The 22,496-nt window shown below is 34.9% G+C and overlaps 1 protein-coding gene across 2 annotated transcripts in view; it reads right to left on the reverse strand.

The window, feature by feature from the left end:
* The window catches only part of EEA1 (early endosome antigen 1), a 132,285-nt gene continuing 109,789 nt past the window's right edge, over window positions 1-22,496 (reverse strand). For both annotated transcript variants that reach the window (XM_060025353.1, XM_060025354.1), the window contains 9 exons: window positions 21,804-21,998; window positions 15,403-15,585; window positions 8,988-9,173; window positions 7,853-7,984; window positions 6,682-6,867; window positions 5,538-5,776; window positions 5,161-5,281; window positions 4,503-4,601; window positions 1-3,573 (listed from right to left, as the gene is read on the reverse strand). In XM_060025353.1, coding sequence (XP_059881336.1) covers window positions 3,451-3,573; window positions 4,503-4,601; window positions 5,161-5,281; window positions 5,538-5,776; window positions 6,682-6,867; window positions 7,853-7,984; window positions 8,988-9,173; window positions 15,403-15,585; window positions 21,804-21,998 — 1,464 coding nt within the window. In that variant the 3' untranslated portion in view covers window positions 1-3,450. The remainder of the gene's footprint in view (window positions 3,574-4,502; window positions 4,602-5,160; window positions 5,282-5,537; window positions 5,777-6,681; window positions 6,868-7,852; window positions 7,985-8,987; window positions 9,174-15,402; window positions 15,586-21,803; window positions 21,999-22,496) is intronic.

The following is a 22,496-nucleotide window of genomic DNA, read 5'->3' on the forward strand; positions in this document are numbered from 1 at the left end:
TACTAGAAATTATTTTTTAATATCTTTAGCATATTTTTTAAAAAAGCAACAATTCAATAAAGGATTCTTCCATTGTTCTTTATACAGATTCAAATGTTATATAATTTATCAGTTACATTTATAATCAATAACCTTCCACTCACTGAGTTTAGAAACCACAGTATTTACTGAGCTAAACTCTCTCACAAATAAGGCACAACTACATGATCACAAGTAGTAAACAACACAATGAATCCAAAAACTAAACAAAATATTCATGCAAAAGTATCTACAGAAGTTATGAATATATGATCCAGTTCAAGAAGTACAGAATGTCATATACATAACTGCATCATGTTACAGTAAATTCACTACTTCTACAGGGAGAGGACCTAGCTATTTCCAATTCTGCTTTATACAATTTTACATAAATTTAGTAAGTTTATGCACAGTATGCACATTTGCAACAATAACTGATCATTAAAATTCAGGCAAAGGGCAATTAAGACAATAATGTGTGGTACATTATATAATTACAGAATACCATTCATCAAGCTCTTGTCTAGGAATACTAAATTGATGGCACGTTTAAATTTTGTGGATCAAATCATCCATGGTTTCATAGCCAAAGTGCATTTAAAAAAAACTGCTGTAGTCAAATAGGTCATGAATATCAAAATATATGATCATAATTTGCTTTCCACTTAAAAGCTAAACATCTTTATGCAAATGCAAGGTTAAAAAAAAGTGGCTTTTAAGTTCCCAAAACTATAAAATAATCATAAAGCCTCTTCAAGAGAGATGGGGAACTAACAAATTTGGCAGTTACTATGTAACACTACTATGAAGAAACTATTAAACTAGCTAATTCCACATTAAGAGGTAGTTGAACAAAATTACACACTGCATTGAGGTTGTTGTGTTTATTTCCCTCTTTTCTTCAAAATAAACAAATCCTATACCAGCAGCTTTGTCTTCTTTCTACTAAAAATTCTGTAGGTGTAGGTGTAGTTTATTGTACACTAACCCAGCAAGACTTGATTTTAACTCACATTTCTGTGCTTGGGTTTAGAATTTACTAACAGGTGATGCCAATAGGCTTTGCATTAGAGCTGAGAGCTGGGACTCCATACGTGCCAGCTCTAAATCACTGACAAATAGTACCAGCAGACATCTAAAATGTCGAACCAGTAAGCACTCAGAAGATGACTTTTTAATTAAAAGAAACAGAAAACCCTTTAATTTTTGTTTCCAAAACACCTTATTGGTGAGATTAATAGCAAAATATTGTTTCATTTCTAAATATAATAGCCTAATTATTTGGGGCCTAGGAAGTGAGATTAGCTAGATGAAGAGTAGAAAATCACTCAAATACATATGGTTATATTTGTTGTCCCCACAATTTTTTATGAATATGTGGGTGGGGGGACAAGACAGGGATAGGCCTTCAGTGCACCCAACTGGGAGATGAGTGAACAAATATTCTAAGCCAGAAGAATTCCCGTGAAGTTTCATATCATAAAAAAATAATAACAATAGTGCTGTGAATGTTTTTCCAACATGCTTATTAATTTACTTATAAGTACAGAATTAAGACTATTTGAAAGAATTTATATGAAAATGCATAAATAATTTTAGCTCAATTTTTATTATCCAACTTATTTTTAATAAAGATCCACTGTATTTCTTCATTCTATACGCTCAAGGATATATGTTTATTTGAGTCCAGGGACTCAATCAGGGTCCTTAGTAGCTACTGACAACAGAGTTTACTTAAATGGGTTTTTTAAATAATTAAATGAATATATGGCAATCTCTTTGTTTGTATACATTATAGGAAGAGCATAAACATAATTTCAGCATGATATTTGAAAGCAAGTGTACATTATAAACTATGTATTATAAATGAAATATTAGCTCCCATCCTTCCCTATTACCAAATGATTGCACTGAATGAATATATAGCTTTACTTTCTTCAGAGTAATAAACCAATATTAATGAGTTCTCTCTTCAGATGTTCTCCAATTTTCCAAATTAATAAGACTGATAAAGTTCAATTCCATTGTTCAGCATCCAAATAAGCTAATTTTTAATTACCCTCAATTTGCCAGTCTGTTTCAGTTCTAGTTATAATTTGGGGATTCCTAAATACATCTGTTTTTGGCGATACTCTATTATCCAACTGTTATTTCAAGGTAATTTCATAGCATTATTTTTGCAGAGTAAACAGATACAAGTTGATATGGAACCCCAAATTCAGAACCTTTTAAAATTTAAGTCAAATTTAAAACTTAAAAAATTTCTTCCCTATTAGGTAAGAAGAGAATATAAAGCAGAAAATATAAAGCAGAATATTTAATGTCTCCTTACCATTTTGTATTTGTTTTCACAGATAAGACTATAGCAGTATCAGTTACTAGCTTTAAGATGCAAAATCTATAAAACAAACAAAAAAAAAAGATGCAAAATCTATAAAACAATTACAGTGAAGCTGAGCTATGCTTGAGAAGGTTAAACCAAATTACCTTGAAAAAAAGCAGATCCATTAAAAAAGCAAATTCAGATTCTTGAAGATGCTGGAGAGACAAAATGAGGATATAAAATGAAGGCTAATCTCAGAAGACTTCCCACTTAAACAGAGAATACAAGCATTATACAACTTCTATTATTCACCTTCCAACTGGGGATGAGGGTGGGAAGTTTTGTAGGATTCTTAAGACTACGTGGGAGTTTAAAAATGAGATAGAAAAAGACAAAAAGAAAAATTAACCCTAATCTTTAAAATACAACCCGAGGATAACCATAAAATAATTTTCCAGAGGTTTTCATAAAATCCACCCAAGAGAATTTAATCAGTATTGTTAAAATAAAAACCATGTTTGAATTCATAGTTAATATTTAAATATAATCTGTATTTGGAACACTTGAGTAGTAAATTTGTAACATAACAATGCAACTGAGCTATGGACCTGTGTATAAGGGAAAAAAAGCTTTATAGTTCTATGCATTTCACAATGAGAATATTTAATATAATGTGTTATTGTGCAACATAGCTGATATGGTAACATCACCCATGTACATTTCTTGATACTAAATGTGGGAGAAAGAAGTAAGCTATGGAAGTGCATTCATGTCATTTCTGAACAATGAAATTATATTTAAAAAAATACATTGCTATTTTCCGTCCAAAATTCATTTCCATCCAAAATTTATTTACATTTCATTGGCTACTTCTAAACTTGGCATGAAAGCTATTCCAGGGTAAATGGAAAAAAGTAATGAAAGATGGGCTTGAGTCTCACAAAAATAGAAGAGTTTTACTTGATAACATTCCAAAATATATGAATTCTAATTTGGTTTAGTATTGCAACCACTGTCCAAACCGAATAGTAGTAGTCCAAGATATCTATTAAGTGTATTATTAAAAATCTAATGTTAGTGTAATATTACTCTGAAGTTGTGATAACCCATTATCCTTGCAAGTCATTGAAACATGCATCACAGACACGAACAGGCTTCTTGGAAGAAGGAGTTAAGGCATTTTTGGCTGAACACTCAGCACAGAAGATATTTCCACATTGTCTGCAGTGATGCTGTAAATGACAAAAATTAAACATTTTTAAGCATAAAAACTACCAAAAGTATTATGAGACTACAAGAATACAGCAAACTTCACTGTGAAGGTATACTAACTTTCAAGTGATTAGCATTTAATAATATAAAATCTCAGTATGTCGATTTAATCCCTTAGTTAATTTGAATGCTTCCTATTTAATCAGATACTGTACTAAACATTTAATATGGAATTTATCTTGGAATTCTCAGAAGAACCTTAGGAGGCATTTTAATGCCTTAATAAAGTGCTTAATAAAGCACTTCTATCAGGTGAAAATTATTCCTATTTACAAAATGTTTCAGGCATAATTTCTTCAATAGGAATATAAACTTGAAACATCACATAATGGCATTATTTAAAATGATTTTTTTTTTTTTTTTTTTTTTTGCGGTACGTGGGCCTCTCACTGTTGTGGCCTCTCCCGTTGCGGAGCACAGGCTCCGGACGCTTAGGCTCAGTGGCCATGGCTCATGGGCCCAGCCACTCCGCGGTATGTGGGATCTTCCCGGACCAGGGCACGAACCCGTGTCCCCTGCATTGGCAGGCGGACTCTCAACCACTGCGCCACCAGGGAAGCCCTAAAATGATTTTTTTATCTCTGCTTTTTTTCCTTTAAGGGAACCCTATGATGACTAAAACATGAGTTTAATACTGATGCACTGGTTCAGAAAATGATTATCCAAGAGAGTAACTCAGTAGGAAGGTAATAACTGAATTTAAAACTAAAATAGAAACACACTAACCAGAAACAAGATTTCATGAAACTTAATTCTATGTAGTTGTAAATTAAAGTTAATAAATGGCAAAACTTTTAAAATCTGTCAAATGCAGGACAATTTCGATGGTTAAAACATTGTCACTGAGAAATAAAATCAAGAACCACAGGAATATAACAAAACCATTTACCCGTCTCACGGTTACTGAAAAGCCTTTCCCACAGGCCATACAGTTTTGTACTTCATTGTCTTCAGCCCACTTTCTATTCAACGCTTGTGTATGTTTGATCTATTCAAAAAAAAATACATTATAATGTTCAGTGCTGTAAAGAATGATAATTTCTAAGTTGGTGGCCAAGTTTTAAAATGGATAAAATTTTAAAAATCAGAAATACTTTGGTCAACTTCCATTATCAAAAGTTGTTACATAATTAAGTCTGAATGACAATAAATAAATAAAGCAAAGCAAGTTTTATACCTCAAAGGCATTGGTAATTTCTAACCTTTGGTGATTTCCCATTCATTCTAACCCTAAGGATCAATCCTTCCTTGGAACTCTGAGCACATAATCAGATCACTTCTTTATCACATAGCAACTCATTCATTCCTTTGTGCTCTTCCCGATAATGACAATTCATGAATGATGTGGCTCTCTAACCATTGGGGTCTCAGATAAGTTCTTTAAATCTTATATTTAATTACCTGTAACACCTGCAATACTGCTACACAGGCAGTAGCCATTCAAAAGTATTATTAAATATGAGATTTTTTTTAAATGCTGAAAATATGCTTTTCACTAAGAGGTAAATTCTAGACTAAAAAACTGCCTCATACACCAGGTGACTCACTTGAAGGGACTGATTCTCTCTGCCCAGTTCCTGCACTGCTGCAGTTGTGTTATCCAGCTTTCTTTGCAATTCTAGTACTTTGGTTTGAAGCTTTTCTATTTCACCTTCTCCTTTAAGACACCTGAAATAGATTGCAAAAACAATTCATTTTTAAAAAATCATTAAAGACCCTCTCTGAACACAGATAATGAACTACTTTAGTAACTTTAAACATAATACATTAATTTCAACTCTGTTGTAAGAGTTAATTTTTAAATGGCTACTTAAATACCTGCAGGAGCACTTTTCTCAAGACTTCTATTTTTTTAAATGTGGAGTACAACAACCTTTTTATCACTTAGCATGGAAATAAACTAATTTTAATAGACATCAACCACCTTTCTAGTAGTGCCCTCCTTTCATCTTGATTATTTTGAACCGTTGCTTCCAATACTGCAATTTCACCCCGTAAGTCGTCCGTCTGTTTCTCAAGCTCACTGACTCTCCGTTGACTGGACTGCCACTCCTTCTTTATGGTGCCCAAGTTTTCATTTAATGCTGTAATCTGCATGGTAAGTTTAGTCTCATTTTCTTCATGCTGCTTCATTCCTACTTCTTTTTCTTTTATTTCGGAAAGCTGAGAAAAGGAAAAACAGTGGGTAAAAAACCTATTACAAAAGTAGTGCAAAATTTAAGTTAGTTGCTGAACTTTAAATATTGGCAACATAAATAATAACTTCTTCAGGGAAGAAGGCACTGATAAAACTGATTCCACAAACATCTGTGTAGTTTGAACTGACAATGGTCATAACATTGAAATGGTGGTCAGCAAGCCTCTTATAAGATCAAACTAAAGTAAAGCAATTTGAGATTTTCCTTTTTTCCACTAGAACAGGGGAAGAACACATAGTTAGGGATAGCAAGGTGCCCTGGAGATAGAGCTGGCATTTTCTTATGTCTCAAATTCCAAATGCATCCTTTTGTCTCTATCAACCTGCCAAAAAAACAGAACTTCAAATCACTGTGTGAACTTGAAATTGCAGTTCTTCAATGAAAACATTCAGCAGTCAATTTATCTGGGGATATCTGGACTTAATTCAACAGAGGAAAGCCAGATGCTTCCCATTTGGCATGCACAAGTTAGGGAAGGAAAAGTAGACTTTGGTCATTGTAATTCCAAACTGAAGTTTCCGTTCCCCCTTATCAACATTCAGTTTGACCAAACAAATGAGTTTAACATGATTAGCATTCATGCCATTTACCTCAATCTACATAGTTATAGGTTTGTTTGTTTTTCTGGCACTAAAAGTGCCCCCCCATCATGTTTTATTGAATTTTCACTTATATAAACCAAAATATAATCACAGAATAAAATATTTCCAATCACATGTCAGCTATTTAGACAAATCAGATCTCTTGTCTTAAATCAAAAATTAAATGTTAGGTGAGCATTTGAATCATAATTTTTAAGTAGAAAAACCCTCTCTTACTGGATTAATTTACAAAATCAATTAAAAAACACACCTCCCACCACTAACTTACCAGTTTAGCTTCCTTCTCCATAAATTCTTTCTTCAGCTCATCTTCTTCCTTTTTCATCTGCTCTTTTAGCATTTGCTGGGCTTTCTTCTCCTGTTCAAGGGTTGCCTTTAGGGAATCTACTTTCCCTTGAAGCTCTAATTTCTGCTGAATCAAAAGCTGTTTGGCATCCTTGAGATTTGTTACCTCCTATGAGAAAGTGAGGCCAAAATAAACCATCCTTTATAGTAAAAAAAAAAATGTAGCTGAAATTTATGCAACTTATTACAATATAAACAAAGAGTTTTAGCCTCTTACAAGAGTCTTAAAGTTCAGTATTTCAAACAGTTGATTAAAAAGGTGAAATATTATGTACTTCCTCCTCAACAATCATTTAAATTCAAGTGATGCTTTGCATGCATATGTTTTGATTAAATTATGTGAAAATTTTCTACACCTTATTTTCCCTTTCTTCATTTAGGAAGCATTTATTGGTTCAACATTTAGGCATCACACACTGTGTCACGTTCTAGGGATATATATATAAAGATGAATTATATACATTCCCTGCTTTAAGGAAGTCACAGTCTGGAAGAACATAATGACATAAAGAGGTAAGTAATTATAAAGCAAAATGGCAAGTATACTGATAGACATAAGAGGTATTATGAGAGCACTCAAGGGAAAATCCAAGCTTTCTCTAAGAAAATGACATTTTACAAACACTTTACAAAGCAAATTATAAGCAGTTAATTTTTTCAGGTGGCATGCCAGTCATGCTAATGATAGGAAAAATGTTCTAAACAACAGATTATTAAAGGATTTTAGGAAGAAAAACGATTAAAAAACAATCCCTTAAAATCTTAATTCTAAACTCTTACATATTTTGAAGTTTACTATCTGTAAGCATAACGGATAGCTCTGTCGATTATCACCTCAATAAAATCTAAACTTTTAGGGTTACTTTGCTTTATTCAGTAATTTGAAAACAAAGGTAACATAATTTCAATATGTGTATAGATATTATGCAACACGAGCACTGTGAGAGCGAGAGTATTTGTCAAAAAACAGCAAAACAATGTGCCTGGCACATAGTATGTCCTAAAATAAATAAATAAAATAAATATATATACACAAATCTTTTTATCAACACTAATACAATACAAAAGGAAAAACAATGATTATCTTCACATACCTTTATGCTTTCTTGCTTGTGAGACTTGAGTTCTTCACTCAATTTAGCAATTTCTTTTTCTTGTCTACACTTAATTTCCTCTATCTCTGCCAATTTACATTTTTCATTTACTAGTTCTTTTTCTTTCAGTGACTATTGAAAAAATGATTTATTAAAAAAGTTTTAAAGTAAATACTTAAAAGTAATATAACAAAAATGACTGCTACTATTTATGACTGTCTCTGCCCCTTCCACCTTAGTTAACTTGAGCAAATTATTTACCTTCTCTTGCCTCTGTGTCCTTATTTATACAATATGAACAAAAAGATCATTATAAGGATTAAATAGTTACAGTAACTATTAAAATTAATAGTGCCTGGCTAAAGTTTAGCTAAAACTACCATCTCATGCTTATTATCATCATCACTATCTTTATATAGGGCGCCTAGGGAGGAGGAGTATACATTATCTAATCTCTATGCCAGGTAGCTCTTTTTAATCATTTTATAGGTAAAGGAACAAAGACTTAGAGCAGTTAAATAAGCTATTAAAAGTAGAACCATAAAACTAAAACAAGATCTGCCTGATCTAAAACCCTTGTAATTAAAGGCCTCTAAACTATAGTTCTGTCAGAATTTTCTAACCTTGAGGCACAAATCATAAATTTCATGCCAGCCTCACCAGCGCCATCACTACAAAAACATCCACCAATTTTTAAAAATAATTCAGAGGTAATTCCCTGGCGGTCCAGTGGTTAGAACTCCGTGCTCTCACTGGCAAGGGCCTGGGTTTGATCCTTGGTCAGAGCACTAAGATCCCACAAGCCACACAGTGCAGCAAAAAATAAAAAAACACATAATTCAGGAACTGCACAAATAAAATATACCAAGAACTTCAGGAACTGTACACTTCAGAATAATATCAGCTGATGGAAATATAAAATTTCAATTATGAAACCAAAAACTGTTTCCTAGAATTTGAATTTCTCATTCATATAAAATTTTAACTGATCTTTAAACGTACTGGTCATAATACAATGCTTTCAACTTTATAACTTAGCATCATTTATATAAAATACACCCCTACTTACCTTTAGAAAAAGCTGGTTCTTAATTTTAAATACTAAGATTCTAGATTTAGTCAGAAAATAAAATACCTTTTCTTTCTGTATATCCTGTAGTGCTTTACTCTGTTCCTTCAATTGCTGTTCTTTCTTTGCTAAATCTTGCTCCAAAGTAGCCTTGGTGGTCTTCAGTTCTTGAATCAATTTATTTTGGTTTCCAATTTGATTTCTATTTGAAATCAAGTCCTCCTGTGCTAGAGAAAGCTTCTCTTCTACAGACTTATAAAAACAATTTCCCCAAATTATTATGTCATTTTTTGGCAAATTTCAACAGAAACATAATAGTTAACAGTTATACATAAGTTATGCATAGCATAGTGGAAAGTAATATACTTTAAAAAGATAGTAAATGGGCAGAAGACCTAAACAGACATTTCTCCAAAGATATACAGATTGCCAATAAACACATGAAAGGATGCTCAACACCACTAATCATTAGAGAAATGCAAATCAGAACTACAATGAGGTATCACCTCACACCAGTCAGAATGGCCATCATCATAAAATCTACAAACAATAAATGCTGGAGAGGGTGTGGAGAAAAGGGAACCCCCTTGCACTGTTGGTGGGAATGTAAATTGATACAGCCACTATGGAGAACAGTATGGAGGTCCTTAAAAAAACAGAACTACCATATGACCCAGCAATCCCACTACTGGGCATATACCCTGAGAAAACCATAATTCAAAAAGAGACATGTACCACAATGTTCATTGCAAGACTGTTTAGAATAGCCAGGACATGGAAGCAACCTAAGTGTCCATCGACAGATGAATGGATAAAGAAGATGTGGCACATATATACAATGGAGTATTACTCAGCCATAAAAAGAAACAAAATTGAGTTATTAGTGAGGTGGATGGACCTAGAGTCTGTCATACAAAGTGAAGTCAGAAAAACAAATACCGTATGCTAACACATATATATGGCATCTAAAAAAAATAGTTCTGATGAACCTAGGGGCAGGACAGGAATAAAGACGCAGACATAGAGAATGGACTTGAGGATATGGGGAGGGGGAAGGGTAAGCTGGGACAAAGTGAGAGAGTGGCATGGACATATATACACTACCAAATGTAAAATTGATAGTTAGTGGGAAGCAGCCACATAGCACAGGGAGATCAGGTCGGTGCTTTGTGACCACCTAGTGGGGGGGATAGGGAGGGTGGGAGGGAGACGCAAGAGGGAGGAGATATGGGGATATATGTATAGCTGATTCACTCTGTTATACAGCAGAAACTAACACAACATTGTAAAGCAATTATAACTCCAATAAAGATGTTAAAAAAGTTAAATTAAAAAAGATAGTATGTTATGCCCTTCAGTAAGATGATGTAAAAGAGAAAGAATGCTAGATAACTCTCTTGCCTATGCAAAATACTTGTAGTATTTTCCATAGGCAAGTATAAAATAATAAAACGGAAGCAATTCCAAAGCTTTAGAAATAATCTGTATTTACTAGCTAAGTGATACGAAGAATATCAAATAAGTAGGAACCATATCAAACACACTCAGAGAACATATACATAATGAGAAGATATGGGGAGACATGGGAAGAAAGCAATTTAAAAAGATAGTTAAACGTGACATATTATATGCATACATGTTTTGTAGGATCTATGATGGCCCTTGACACGCTAAAAGGTTTATTTAATAAATAGAAAGGGATTTTTGTCTTGGGGGAAAAAATGTATTTCTAATCTGCCAACCTGATTAAGTGAACTAAAAGAGTAAAGTCAACCAGACATCTGAGGCTCTACTTCTAACAAGGCCATCACCCCCATCCTCTTAACTTCTCATCTGTGTGGTAGAAGTAGCTCTGTCAGTTAACACAGTCCATAGTTACAAACTGTTCGAAGGCCCAAATATTTCAAGAAGCTGAAGCTGGGGGAAACAGCAACTTTTTGACTCATTAGGTTTTGATTTGGAGGTGGATATGGTAACAGGTGGGGAATGGAAAATGGCAGGAACCTTGCCACTCTCAGCTGCTAAGGGAAATAACTCTAAGATGCTCTTCCACCATCTAGAAGTTGTTTATCTTTCTTATTCTGGATATACAGTTTCTTTGGAAAAAAAGGCAGAAGATACAATTCAGGAGGAATCACTGCTATCTAGGCTTGGCTACAGTAAGCATTTGATAAAGAATCGATGAAAAATAAATGAATAAATGAAAACCTTATTTAAAGGGCTTTACTTAAGCTTCCTGAAAGAGATTATTCCTTACAAATAACCCGGTTCAGAAGTCTTTTCTGATATAAATCAAATTTCCATTTTCAATAGTTTCCAGTAGAACACTAAAAACTGTAAGACTTCCTTTTTGGAAAAGACTTAAAGTCATCTAGTCCTTTACTAATCAAGCAGCTAAGTTTTAATTGAGTATACTACTAAGGTAGACAGGAGGGTAAAAGATGGTCCTGGACTTAAAGAAGCTGACCATATAGCCTGGAAACCAGAACCAGGGTATAAAATGGAAGTTGTACAGGGTATTAGAGCATTTGCTATGTGCCAAATGCACAGAAAAACGAGTGTGAGTGTATTCTCTGTGGAATGTTTAAAGAAGGCTTTGTGGGCATGTTGGAACTGACCTAAGTATCACAAAAGGTGAGAGTGATTTCATAGAAAAAGAATAAAATTTGACAAAGCCTAGCCCATGCTGTCTATAGCAATTGTAATTCGGTAACAGAGGTCCTGATCTAATGCTAAAGAATACCAACACTTGCTAGAGCCTAAAAGCAAGAACACCCCCAATCTCTGACCACAGAATTCCAAAATGCCCATGGTTTAAATAACAGCCTATAAAATTCTGAACTCACAAAATCCTAGTGACTAAATCTTTAAAGTCAAGTTCAAAATCTGCACTATTTTCTGAGCCAAGACATGTTGTTCTACCTTGCCTCTGAATATTCATCTATGTCATTCAGCAGTATACTGCCGTTTCAAATTTTCCTTTTATCTTTCTTGCTTCAGACTATATTATTTTCATCTGCTCAGCATCTTTTCCCTTGGAGAACTCTTCCATTAGATGGTTTACTGGGGCTATCTTTAACCCACCCACTGCTACTGGAATAAGCAAATCTCTGAGTATATCAAGTACCAACCCTGATCCTGAATACCCCAATCACATTATAGTAATGTAGCAAAGAAAAAGATTTTCTACACTGTTCTGTGGTAGCTATTGGTGGGTTTTTTTTTGGGGGGGGGGTCTGTTCAACAATTTTTCTCTTTTCTCTTTCAAAATAAAACTTTAAAATTTTTAGTTATTATTTTTCCTTGATGTTTGATGAAATGACATAAAGAACAGTACTAGGCTAAGAAGATTTACATTTAATTCTAAACTTTTTATCCTAGAATTTTCACTTCACTGAGGGTGCAAAATTTACAGTTAAACGCCACTTCTACCTTTCCTGGAAAACAAAGAATAGCACACAGCATAGCCAGTTTGAAATATACAGTCAACAAATTTTAGTATTTCATAAATAATCCAGCAGATGGGGCTAAAGGCATAGATCAAGCCAGCCGGTCTTGCATTCTACTGGTGTCTTGGTATACACTATCAGCCCACAGATGGCAGCCTTGACTTACGTGTCATGTTACAAGGTTCTGAACGTCTCCTTTTCTCTCTTATACATAAGGTCATATAATAGTCACTGAAGCAAAAGAATGGCTGATCCATTATTCTGGCCTATTATAAATATTATTTGAACTTTCCTAGGAATTTCTTTTTTAAAAAATTAAGTAGTTCAGATACCTGTCATTTTGGAAGGATTAACGTCCAAATATCCTATTTCATAAAAAAATAAAACAGGATATTTTGTCAATATCCTATTTTATAAAAATTTGTCAATATCCTATTTTATTAAAAAATTTCAATATCCTATTTTATATTTGTCAATATCCTATTTTATAAAAAAAATTCTAGTGAAATGATGGTAAAACAATAAAGGGCTACTGGTCTTCCCCAGTGGCATAGTGGTTAAGAATCTGCCTGCCAATGCAGAGGACATGGGTTCGAGCCCTGGTCCGGGAAGATCCCACATGCTGCAGAGCAACTAAGCCCGTGCACCACAACTACTGAGCCTGCACTCTAGAGACTTAGAGCCACAACTGCTGAGCCTGTGTGCCAACTACTGAAGCCCAAGCGCCTAGAGCCCACGCTCCGCAACAAGAGAAGCTGCCGCAATGAGAAGCCCGCGCATCGCAAGGAAGAGTACCCCCGCTCACCACAACTAGAGAAAAGCCCACGCACAGCAACGATGACCCAACACAGCCAAATTAATTAATTAATTTTTTTAAAAAAGGGTTATGAATCAGAAGAGCTGAGATCCAATCATCGTTCTGTTATTGTGCAAACACTAGGCCTGTCACTAATCAAGCAGGGCCTCAGTTTCATCCGCAAAAGGAAGCTTTGAAGAGAGAGTCTATCCATGGCCTCTCAACAGTTGTTAAACTCCACAACAGCCTTATCCCTCTGTCTTTCTCTTCTTGCCCATGTTTACATTTGAATTTTTCTTTTGTGTATAAAATTAGAACATGATGTAGCTTTCGGGCATAATAAAAATAATTGTTGGCTTAATGAAAAAAATACTGATTTAAAAGATCTAAGTCTTATTACTGTGTTATGCTCTTGGGTAAATAATACATCCATATGAAGAAAAAACATGATTTCTACAGAACTTCTACTCAGTCATTAGGCTTCATCTTCTCTATCACCTCAGTGTCCTTGGAATTCATGCACATTCGGCATCCTTACTACTACCAGCCCGAGCTGTCACCATCCGCACTTGGACTACCACAAAGTCTCCTCTCTCATCCCAACGTTCAGCCACGTTCCCCTACAATCCATTCCTTCTCCTGCAGCCACTTATTGGCCTAAAATACAAATCCGAGCACATCCTTTCAGTGGTTCCCTCCTGCCTTTAGGATAAAGTCCAAACTCTTCCACAAACCCTCCCTGACTTGCAACAGTATTGTAAAGGAAAGCTAATAATAATTTAAAGCTACTTAGAGAATATAGGAAGTAAGACAATTTCTAAATGTCAGGTGGTATTTTTTTTAAAGAACTCTTGCTAATTGTGAACTATATATATATATATAATATCTACTGTTGGCCCTATGAAAATTCTTTTACCCAGTCTCCTGTTTCTTTGTCAGATCATTAGTCACCACTGATTCCTTCACTTCCTTGCACCCTGTACGTTTTGAAACGCCCTTTTGTTTCATATTCTCTCTCCCATTAATCTCTTCTGTTCCATCCTCTTTAACTCCAGTTCTAATCAGCTCACAGCTAGATTACTGGAGTTTATGGAGGAAGGAAGGGAGATAGCCTCTTAACTAATCTCCCCAGCAATAGTTTACGCCAGATCCAAACCAAGCTGCTATCTATAAACCAGTTCCAGGTTGTTGCCTAAATTATACCTTCTTCATTTTATTCCTCTGCTTAGACTCTTCATCCCCCCCGCAACCCAATATAAAGTCCAGTCAGTCGTCCTTGCTAGGCATCTAAGATACCTCACAGTTTGACCCCAACCTTTTTAACTTTAACTTCCAAACACAAACCAGCACTCTAGCAAGACAATTATGGTGACTGCCTCCTGGCTTTGCTGGTTCCCACTGCTGCACCTTTTCTCAAATGTGCCCCTGAGTGAACTGATCTTTCTCAGGACTCTCTGTGTATTCAAATTCTTATATCCTTCAGGACCTGGTCAAGTCCTACCTCCTTCATAAAGCCTTCCCTATAGCAGCCTATGAATAAAGTGACATAGCATATTTATGTATATTATATATAAAAATATTCTGTGATTTTCAACAGAACTTTTCAATAAGGCATTTTAAATTAAGAAACAAAAATCCAAACATAGGAAAGAATCAAAAAGCATACTATTTCACCATGACAAAAAAGAGAAATGGCCGGGGCTTCCCTGGTGGCACAGTGGTTGAGAGTCTGCCTGCCAACGCAGGGGACACGGGTTCGTGCCCCGGTCCGGGAAGATCCCATGTGCCGCAGAGCGGCGGGGCCCGGGAGCCATGGCCGCTGAGCCTGCGTGTCCGGAGCCTGTGCTCCGCAACAGGAGAGGCCACAACAGTGAGAGGCCCGCGTACCGCAAAAAAATAAAAAACTCCTTAGATTTTTTTAACAGCAGTCCGTTTTAAAAGTTATTTTTTTTACATAAAGGCAGCAAAGTCCTTAGATAAGCCAATGTAGCAATTAACAATTTCCAAATTATTTCTATTAAAGATGTTATTTTTAAATGCCTGTATTTACATATATATTTTGTTATATAAAACAATTTAAAAAGCATGTTTCTCCAAATATAATAATTCAACAGAAAAGAAGCATGATATTCCACAAATACTAACATTCCTGTGCCCATTTGTGTTCAAATCAATCATTTAATGAATGTCTATAAACAACTTATTGGTTTTTATCATATAATATAGTTCACTATACCTTAAGATCTTGCCTTGTGGCAAGAAGTTCAGATTCCTTCCCATAGAAATCAGACTGAAGCTGTTTTAGACTTTCCTGACTTTTTTCATAGGTATTTTGTAACAATGATATTTTCTGTTTCTCTGCTGCAAGTTCCTGTGCTGCTTGTGTTGACTGCTGCTGTAGTTTATTCTCAAGTTCTGTCTGAAACATACAATAGTTTTTTAAAACAGTATGCATACCAAAAACCAGTTACAAATATAGAATGAAATCCACACAACTAAGATTCCTAAGAACAAACTGAATTGTAGTTATGCCCTAAAATTCTACTTTAATAAAGTGTAACTTACCTTATAGTTACAAAATTAAAGAATTACAAAATTCAACAAGTCCTAATTTAAAAGACAAAAAATGAAACAGCAATTAAATAAAGAAAAAAGAATTTCACTGAGAATCCCAAGTACCAAGGTCTCAGGAGACTGAAAGTAACAACTACATTCTGATGCATGCTTTAAAAAATGATATAATTTAAGGTTGAACTATGGGAAATTTCTACACGAAGTAATTAAAAAGCCATTACTAAGTTGAAGTATACTGTTTCTACTCCTTGAAATTCAAGAATAACAAGAAATTTCTACAGGTCATCTTTATTAACATCAAGGCAGAAGAAGAGAAGAAAATGTTGCAAAGGTGCAACTCCTCTAAACTCTAAACCTTCAGTCTTTAAGAAGGTTCAGGAGATATGCATAAATTATGACATAAATAAAATATATGTAAGCATAGCATGAAAAGCAGCACTTGGCTTTTAAAATAAATACACTTCAATGAAACTGCTGTTGAAGTCATCAGCGACCCCCTTGTTCCAAAATCCAATATTCATGTCCTTGTCCACATCTCATTGAACATCCCAGCAGTCCTTCAAACAGTTGATGATGCCCCCTCCTAGAAACATTCTTCAACCTGGTTTCCAGGACATCTTGTGTTTTAGGTTCTCCTCCTACCTCACTGGTCATTCCATCTTAAAATCTTTTACTAGCTCCTCTCTTGTTTGATCTCTCAATACTGTGTGACCCCAGGGTTCAGTCTCTAGCCCTCTTTTATTCTATATACAGTCTCTATTTAGAAGATCCCAACTAGACCCATTTTTATTAAGAATATAGATATAAAGTACTGTAGTTTACAGCTAGGCCTTGAAATATCTTTTTTAGGATCTGTTAGGAATAAGACTGATATTGTATTGTGTGTAAACTGCACAATGTGGAAAGCAGATACATCTGTGCAAAATCTTTGCCTCTGTGCTGTCAGTGTGATGTGGTTTCTGCATGGTTATATATTACTAGTGATTTTATCAAAACTTCTAAAACTTAAATTACATGGTAAAAGATCTGTAAGAGGCTGCCTAAGTGTTAGTTGGCACATAAAGATAATTGTAGAAGTTGAAGACATGATTGCTATATTTCAATGTTTATTCCCACTCAACATATTGCCTTCTAAGCTTTCTTTTTTTGTTCAAAGCATGATCTTAAATATATGTTTAAGTTAATGGACGTAACGCAGGGTTCCTACACTGTATTGGCGTATGTTGGTGGCCCTCTGTGCCCTAGATATATGCACACAGGGTGCAATTAAAAAGCTACAAAGTGAAAGTTGGTTTGGATCCTCTTCATTTCATTTGTTTAGCTTTTCTGTTATTTTTCTCTACTTACAAGTATTCCTGTGAATAAATCCTTGTTAAGTTAAATATTTTAAAAAATATTGTTTATTTACAATTGACTCCTGAATTTATGTCTCTAGCTCCAACCTCTCTGCCTGAACTCTGGGCTCATTATATCCAAGTACTTCCCTGACATCTTCACTTGAGTGATTGATAGATATCTATCTCAAGTAGAAATCTTGATCCCTGACAGCAACCCTGCTCCTCAAAAACATGCTACTTCCCCCAGTAAATATGGCCATCTATCCACTTGTACAAGCCACAAACCTAGAATTATTCTAGACTCCTCTTTCCATCATCTCTCACCATCTAACCTATCAGCAAGTCCTGATGACTCAGCTTACAAAAGATATTCCCAAATCATCCACTGCTAACACTTTAGTTCATGCCAGCATCTTGTACTTTCTAGACTACTGCAATAGTTTTTCAATGCCTTTCCTGCTTGCTCCTTTATGTCCCTTTAGTCAGATCCCATCATTCTCTGCTCAAAAATCTCCTAATCGATTCTAATTATCCTTTGAACAAAATACATCATTGTTATCTTCAAGATATATAATCTTCAAGATTATAATCTTCAAGTTTCTATGTTTATGCCTTTACCCCTGTCTACTTCTCTGAGCTCATCGCATATTACTCTTCCTCTCTCCACTATACTTAACTTATACTGGTCTCCGTTTTTAGAAAATACCAAGCTTGTTCTAGCCTTAAGATCTTTGCATTAGTTGTCCCGCCCCGACCACTATATGGATAGCTCTTGTATTTCATGTTATCAGCTCAAATCTCTTCAGAGGGGCTTCTTTGATCACTCAACCTTTTAGTAGGACTCTGTCCCATCACTGTCTTTCACATCACCCTGTTTAAGTTTCTTCCCCCCAAGAAAGTTTAAGTCCATGAGAATAGGTTCCTTGTCTGTTCACAGCTACACCTCCAACACCTAGAACTGTGTCCGTGGCACAGAATAGGTGCCTAGTAATGTTTCTCGAATGAATAAATGACAAACAGATGGGAGGTGGACAAATAGAGCCCACGACATCCATTAAGAGACTCTTACAATAGTCCACATAAGAGAAAAAAATAGCCTAGACTAAGACTGTGGAAGTTGGGAAATAAGAAAAGGGGATAGATTCAAGAGAGCTAGGAAGCAGATTGCCAGGAGGCAGTGCTAACTGCCTACAGAGGAAAGGGGGCTCATCACCACACACATTATCTGATAACATCCCACATTACCTCCAATTTAGAGTCTTCACAATGAAGAATTCCTGGACATTGTTTTTCGTGTTGAAGACTACACTGCATTTTTTTTTTTTTGGTAGCATACTACTTCTTTTCTTTAACATTTTCCCCCCCACAATCTAGTTTTCTTTCTCTTCAATCACCTTTATGGCTCAAATAAGCCCTCTACAAAGTCTCAACACTGATCATAATTGCCCTCTGGGTTCATATTTGGGCCTTCATTTTACTTACTCTAAATGACAGGCTGATTCATTCATTCATTTTTTTAAAAATCATTGATAGCTTATTTGTTAGAAAACACAGTTCTCTGACTTTGAGGGATTCAAATCTATTAGTGGTTAAGTTAAATAAAAGAAAATAAAAAAATAAAAAGATCAATGTAACAGCTTGATAATGGGTTTGACAGAAGTAAACCCAAAGTTCCAAAGGAGAATACAGGAGGGTCAATCATTTACAATTTATCCTTCACAAGCTTATCAGTTTTTGCTCTAAAACAGGTCTGACTACATTTCTCCCTTCTAAAGATTTTTACCTTTAGTCTTCCAATATTAAAAATTTAAAGTGGAAACAACTATACAATATCTACTGTGATCTGATTTCATCCAATTCTGTAGCGTTATCTCCCCTCACTTCTCCACTTACGAGGTATTCCAATAGCAAATCTTCTATAACGACATTTTTTTTAAGTTTTGCAAACTTTGCTAATATTGTTTCCTCTCCTTTGAAATATCTAATTTCCTCTTTTGTTTAATCTTTCAAAATTAGCATAGTCTTCAAAGACACAGTTCAAATGCTAGCTCCTCTAGAAAGCCAGTCAAAATTTCCATTAAGTTCTAATTTTTCTCATTCTCCTTTCTACTAGTTTTCTTTTTCCCTACATACCTGATTCCTCATTAAATTATAGGCTACTTGAGAATAGGGGCCATATCCTATTCATTCTGTATTCCCACATTAGGTTTCAAATAAGGTTGGTACAGGAACTGATGACTTATATAGCCTTGCTGGATTTACCTGTGACTTCCAAACAATCACAATCACATTAAAAAAGTGTATGTATATGTGTGTTTCATATAGATAGATAGATGTAGATATAGATATATATGGGGTGTGTGTTGTGTGTGTGTACTCATACACATCTATACCCATTTAAACTTTATCCTTGTTTTTCCTATTTCACTGTGGCCCAGTGAAAAGTTTCCGGAGACCATCACTGTATGGTTTACCAGGCAAAATGACACTCTTAGATCATAGTTTGTTACACTTATATATAATATCCAACAACTATTTTGCTTCCACATGGCACTGGGCACACACAGTACTAGGTACTTTAAATACATTATCGCAATCTTTTTTTTTTAATAGATCTTTATTGAAGTATAATTGCTTCAAATTATCTCAACCTTTACAACTCTATGACCCTACTTTGTTTAGTCCAGAAAGATGGATCACTTTCCTGTGACCATAAACCTAACGTGTGTCACACAGAATTTAAATTCAAATTTGCCTGCCTCTAAAATTTATCTTCTTTCCATGATAGTACACTGCTCCTCAATAAAACTAAACAATTCTTGCCTTTCAGTGATTCTCTAGGTAACTCCAAATCCCAAGTCTAATTTACAGAGACTGGCTATCTACCCAACACTCCCCCAAAATGCTGTCCTCCCCGAGGTTAAAGGTGTTCCTTTTTCTAGTATTCATCCACTGACACAAGTGAACTACTGCTATGAATGTTTGTGACACCCCCTCCCCCCGACAAATTCTTGTTGAAGCCTAGATCAAATGTGATGGTATTTGGATGTGGAGTCTTTGGGAGGTCATGAGGGTGGAGCCCTCGTGAATGGGATTAGTGCCCTTATAAGAAGAAACACAAGAGATAATCTCAGTCATATAAGGATACAGCATATAAGGATACAGCAAGAAGACAGCTGTCCACATGCCAGAAAGTGGGCCCCCACCAGACATTCAATATGCCAGTGCCTTTATCTTAAACTTCCCAGTCTCCGGAACTGTGAGAAATAAATGCTTATTTTTTAAACCACCAAGTCTATGGTATTTTTGTTATAACAGTCCCACGTAAGACAACTACCGATAAGAACATTTCCTCTGAATCTCAAAATCCTTAAGGTGTCATCTAGTAAAGCCATGCAAAGTATAGGCAATATATATTAATCATAAATCTGGAAGAAATCTTACTATAATTAATAAGTTAATAAAAAAGAAAATATGCTAAAAATAGTTGGTTTTTTTTTAATTTACTAAGTCATACTGTTATAAAAATGAAGATCTAAGGAAAACTTGAACATGAGGCTAATAGATTTTAGGAAAAAATGACCTCAAGATATCAAATCATAGAACAAAATACATACTATGATAATTATATCCTGATGTATGATTATATACAACACACACAAAAAAAGGATAGACAAATTTGTCTACTCTTGTTTCTGTTATTAGAAAATTACCCTTTTGTAAAATAACCATAATAATAGTTATAAAAATAGTGGTCAACATAAAATATGTATTTGTGGGGTTAATTTTTTTTTCCTCTAGTAATGTGACAAGCCAACTATTAATAACATGACATATTTTGCTTGTTTTACATACTAGGGATCTTATATCTTTCTACTCCATGAACTAATTAATATGCATACATCAACAGTGGGGAAAACCTCATTTTGTTCAAATATTAAGTTCAATCCACTTTTATCAACTCTTAGTCTGGACAAGTATTAAAACATACTTAAGGGGCTTCCCTGGTGGCGCAGTGGTTGAGAGTCCGCCTGCCGATGCAGGGGACACGGGTTCGTGCCCCGGTCTGGGAGGATCCCACATGTCGCAAAGCGGCTGGGCCCGTGAGCCATGGCCGCTGAGCCTGCGCATCCGGAGCCTGTTGCTCCGCAACGGGAGAGGCCACAACAGTTAGAGGCCCGCGTACCGCAAAAAAAAAAAAAAACATACTTAAGGATGAAGAACGGATGCTTAATAATAAATCAGGATAGGTTTGGAAATGGAAACCATTATAACTTAAAAAACCAAACAATTATAAATATATGAAACCTATACTACTGAATATTTAAATATATCTCAATTTATGATTTTTGTTCTTGATTATATTCCCTTAATGAGGATAATTTATTTTTAAATTCCTGTAAAATTTTCTAATACACTAGAAATGTATAAATTATTCTCTTAACATTGTTAGTTATATCTTATTTTACAAAAAGGTAGTTTTATGCCTATCAAATGATTAGTGCTAGAATTTCAAATAAGAATTATCTAACAACATGGTTATAGTGAATGGAAATCCAGACATAGATATTTAGTCATATAATTAAGTGCATTTATACATTTAACTTAGAAAAAATTTGAGCATATGTAAAATTTTCTTCGTTGTAACTCATCTGTGTTACTATCATATTGTTATCTTAACTGCAAAGTTTTTCTTCCCATAAAAAGTAAACAAATATATCACTACCTTCTGTGAAACAGCAATTTTAACCTCTCCTTGGAGTGCTTCAATTTGCTTTTTCTTCTGTTCAGTCAATTGCTTTAGCTCATTTATGTTACCCTGAAGTTGTTGTTCTTCTTTTTCCTTTTGTGTTAAACTATTCTGGGCCTGTATGACTTGTCCCTGCATTGAACTGAGCTCCAGCTTCAGCTGATGAGAAGTCTAAAAGAAAATAAAACCTGTTTAGCGTTCATTTATCCATGCAACACACATTTATTGAGTACCTATTCATGCCAAGCACTACTCTAAGTAGAAACTACTGAGTCTATTGGCCACAAATAATCAGTAGTAAACCAAAAAGAAAAATCCCTACCCTCATGGAGCTTTCATAACTGACACTATTCACTACTGGATGACATGCTGGATTAATCTTCAATATTTGTTTAATCTTGCCTTCCTTTTTAACTTATACATTTGGATAGAGCTTGCAAATGAACTAGATTAGTGTTCTCTTATATCATAGAAAAAGGGAAAATCAACATCAATCTTTAGATTGCTGAAATGTCTACTGTTTTGAATATTCTCAAAATGCTAACTGCATTCCCTGACAGTCCAGTGGTTAGGACTCGGCGCTTTCACTGCCAGGCCTGGGTTCGACCCCTGGTCAGGGAACTAAGATCCCTGCAAGCAGCACAGTGGGGCCAAAGAAAGTAAAATAAA

The sequence above is a fragment of the Delphinus delphis genome, chromosome 11, assembly GCF_949987515.2.
Source record: "Delphinus delphis chromosome 11, mDelDel1.2, whole genome shotgun sequence".
In the NCBI taxonomy this organism is placed as follows: domain Eukaryota; kingdom Metazoa; phylum Chordata; class Mammalia; order Artiodactyla; family Delphinidae; genus Delphinus; species Delphinus delphis.